The sequence below is a fragment of the Mangifera indica genome, chromosome 18, assembly GCF_011075055.1.
Source record: "Mangifera indica cultivar Alphonso chromosome 18, CATAS_Mindica_2.1, whole genome shotgun sequence".
NCBI lineage: Eukaryota > Viridiplantae > Streptophyta > Magnoliopsida > Sapindales > Anacardiaceae > Mangifera > Mangifera indica.
The window spans coordinates 2855279-2858378 of record NC_058154.1 but is presented as its reverse complement, the minus strand read 5'-3'; the positions used below and the strand labels follow the sequence as shown (position 1 = coordinate 2858378).

At 38.4% G+C, this 3100-nt stretch overlaps 1 protein-coding gene across 1 annotated transcript; it reads left to right on the top strand.

Annotated features, from left to right (window-relative positions):
* The first annotated feature begins 304 nt into the window (after positions 1-304).
* On the top strand, positions 305-2870 carry LOC123202253 (protein DETOXIFICATION 53-like). Its single transcript, XM_044618075.1, has 2 exons — positions 305-445; positions 1333-2870. The coding sequence occupies exons 1-2, from the start codon at positions 305-307 to the stop codon at positions 2728-2730; spliced, it is 1539 nt and encodes a 512-aa protein (XP_044474010.1). The 3' UTR covers positions 2731-2870.
* Positions 2871-3100: the final 230 nt, after the last annotated feature.

Here is a 3100-nt window from a genome sequence, read left to right as displayed (position 1 = left end):
TGTTTCCATGTCTCAATACACTTATTTTCTCTGCTCTTTCATCTTCTCTTCATAACAAAACTTCCAATGCCATTCCTCAGGAATCAGGTCCACTGATTTCACACTAGCTTCTTGGTTTTTTGGCTCAATAATTCATAAGGTTTGGTCACTTTTTATAAAGATATTAATGTTTATACATAATCAAATACATGCTCTTTGCTTCATTTCAGATAATTTCTTGACATCCGAGTTGTTTAGTTAGTCTCAGTTCTTTCTCCTGTTTGTGCTATTTCTGGGTTTCTTTTGGAAAGATTGAAGCACAAATATGTGTCCGGGGAGTGGAACTGAATCTCTGGAGAGCATAAATCGTGAACCTTTAATTATAAAGGAAGACGACGATAACGATGAAGGAATGAGAACAAAACCTGAAGGAAAATTCATGCAGGCCTTTTTTAAACATCGTCCGGTGAATTGTCCCTGTAGACTGCCGTTGCACGAGGCAAGATCACTCTCTTTCTTGCTTTCTTGCTTGTTTGTAAATTCAGTTCTTGTTCAAAAGAATATAGAAGGAAGTTAAAACTTTACAGTTCATTCTTCACATGTCTAAAATGAGGATATGCAAAAATGGCATGTGTTTATGAAGAAGAAAAGTACAGATTTCTTTCCAAGCAAACGCTTTTGACTTAATTTTTCATTGCCATTCATTAGAACATGCACTTATGGCAATGGCATGCTTCATTATTTACCAAATAAATACAAATAAAAAAGATTGAACAATTTTTCAGAGCGATAGCTTTCTTTCTTCTTTCTGTTTTTTCTGCTTGTGTTATAAATGGGCACTGAAATTTACTAGAGACCACTGTATGAGGTTTTACATATGGTAGAGATACTATCTATCCTTATAATAAAAATGAGCCGGGTATTCAGTGTGTAGTGGATTCCACTACTTTATAAGATAAAATATTTGTATTGTATTGAGAAAGAAAAAAGGTTGTGTTTTGACTTTCAAGAGTGAAGATGGCTTTTGTTTTTGGTTTCATTAGGCTTGAAAGTAAAAGTGGCCCTTAGGCATATTAGCTTATCAATCATTCATGGCCACCCTATTTCACTTGCCTATTATTTTCTGTGAGATGCTTCTTCTTATAAGCTTTCAGTTGCCCTGCTAGGAGTTTGGCTTTAAAAGCATAAATGCACAGAATCTATTTAAGTTAGTTCACTTTGTACTTTTAGAAGAGTTTATACTTTTATTTTAGGATCCTGTTACATTCCGAATGCCCTTTTGCGCTTTATTTTATATAGTCACTTTCACTATGTGTACTCCAAAAGTTATGTTGATTTGAATTGTATGCACAGGTGAGAGAAGAAGTTCTGTCACTGGGAAAGATTGGAGGCCCCATAGTAATGACAACATTGCTTCTGAATTCAAGATCTGCACTTTCTATGCTGTTTTTGGGTCGTCTGGGGAGAACAGAATTAGCTGGGGGCTCATTGGCACTTGCGTGTGCAAATATCACAGGCATTTCAGTCATTAAAGGCCTGACTACTGGAATGGATCCAATTTGTGGGCAAGCCTATGGAGCCAGGAAATTTTCAGTTCTCAGTCAAATCTTCCAAAAAACTGTGTGTCTTCTCTTGCTTGTATCCATTTTCATCTCTCTCTTCTGGCGAAACATGGAACCCATTTTTCTACGTTTAGGACAAAATCCTGATATCTCAAGAGTTGCTACTAGTTACATGCTCTATTCTGTACCTGAATTGCTAGCTCAAGCCATTCTCCACCCAATGAGGTCATTTTTAAGAGCCCAAGACCGGACTAGCCCAATTACAATATCAGCCATTTTTGCTGTCGTCCTTCACCTTCCAATCAGCTACTTGTTGGCTAATCATTTGAAGTTAGGAGTTAAAGGTGTTGCATTGGCTCTTGCTTTGAATACATTTAACATGAATTTGGGCTTGCTAATTTATATCTTCATGTCTGAGGAAGCACTCAAACCGTGGCATGGGTTTTCTTTTGATTCATTCTTTCATGGGTGGTGTTCATTGCTAAGTCTTGCAGTGCCCAGTTGCCTTCAAGTGTGCTTGGAGTGGTGGTGGTATGAAATAATGTTGTTTCTTTGCGGACTATTGGGGAATCCAGAGATTAGCGTTTCAGCCATGGGAATTCTTATTCAAACCACAGGGATTCTCTATATCTTCCCGTTTGCAATCAACAACAGCTTAGCAACAAGAGTTGGCCATGAATTGGGCGCTGGGCAGCCTTCTCAGGCTCAATGGACTGCTAAAATCGGCATTTGCTTGGCTTTGGCTTTCGGGCTTGCAGCCTTTATTGTCATGACTGCAATCAAATCTTTCTGGGGGAAATTATTTACAGACGAGCCACAAGTTCTTCACTTGATCTCGACTACACTTCCCCTTTTAGGGTTATGCGAAATCGGCAACTCTCCGCAAACATCAGCCTGGGGCGTCCTGACAGGACAGGCACGTCCCAAAGATGGCGCCCGCATAAACTTATATTCATTTTACTTGCTGGGCTTACCGGTTGCTGTTCTCTCGACGTTCAGATTCGAAGTTGGGTTCCATGGTCCTTGGTATGGGCTGCTGGTTGCGCAGTTTTGTTGTGCGTGTATGATGATCATCACGTTGATTCGAACGGACTGGGAACTCCAGGCCAAGAGAGCTGCAGAGCTCACCAGGGCTGCAGAAAATGAGGAAGATGACTTAGAGAGTGCTTTAATTAGCAATGAAGACTGAGACAATCTCCGAAGTACTCAACATTTTGACAAGCTTATGCAGGGACAAAACTTCCCTTATAATAAGAATCCCACCATTGATGTGATGTTCCTCACAATTGTTAAAGAAAATAAATATAGATGTTGAGTTATCTAACCTGTTCAAGCTCAAACAAGTTTTAACTTATAATTAGTTTAAATTAAAAGAAATTTAAACAAGGTTTAACTCATAATTAGTTTAAATTAAAAGAGATTCATTTGAAATCGTATTCATATCGAATAGCTAAGACTCATACTCAATTTGAAAAGAATTTTACTTTAAATTTGATCCGGCAACAAAGTGGAATATTATTTTGAATAATTTCCCAACTACATAGTTGGAGGGCATGCCA

Coding starts and splice junctions, on each gene's coding strand:
- LOC123202253 (XM_044618075.1), top strand. CDS start 305: ATGTGTCCGGGGAGTGGAACTGAATCTCTGGAGAGCATAAATCGTGAA. Junction 446..1,332: donor CCTTTTTTAAACATCGTCCG/GTGAATTGTCCC, acceptor TTGTATGCACAG/GTGAGAGAAGAAGTTCTGTC.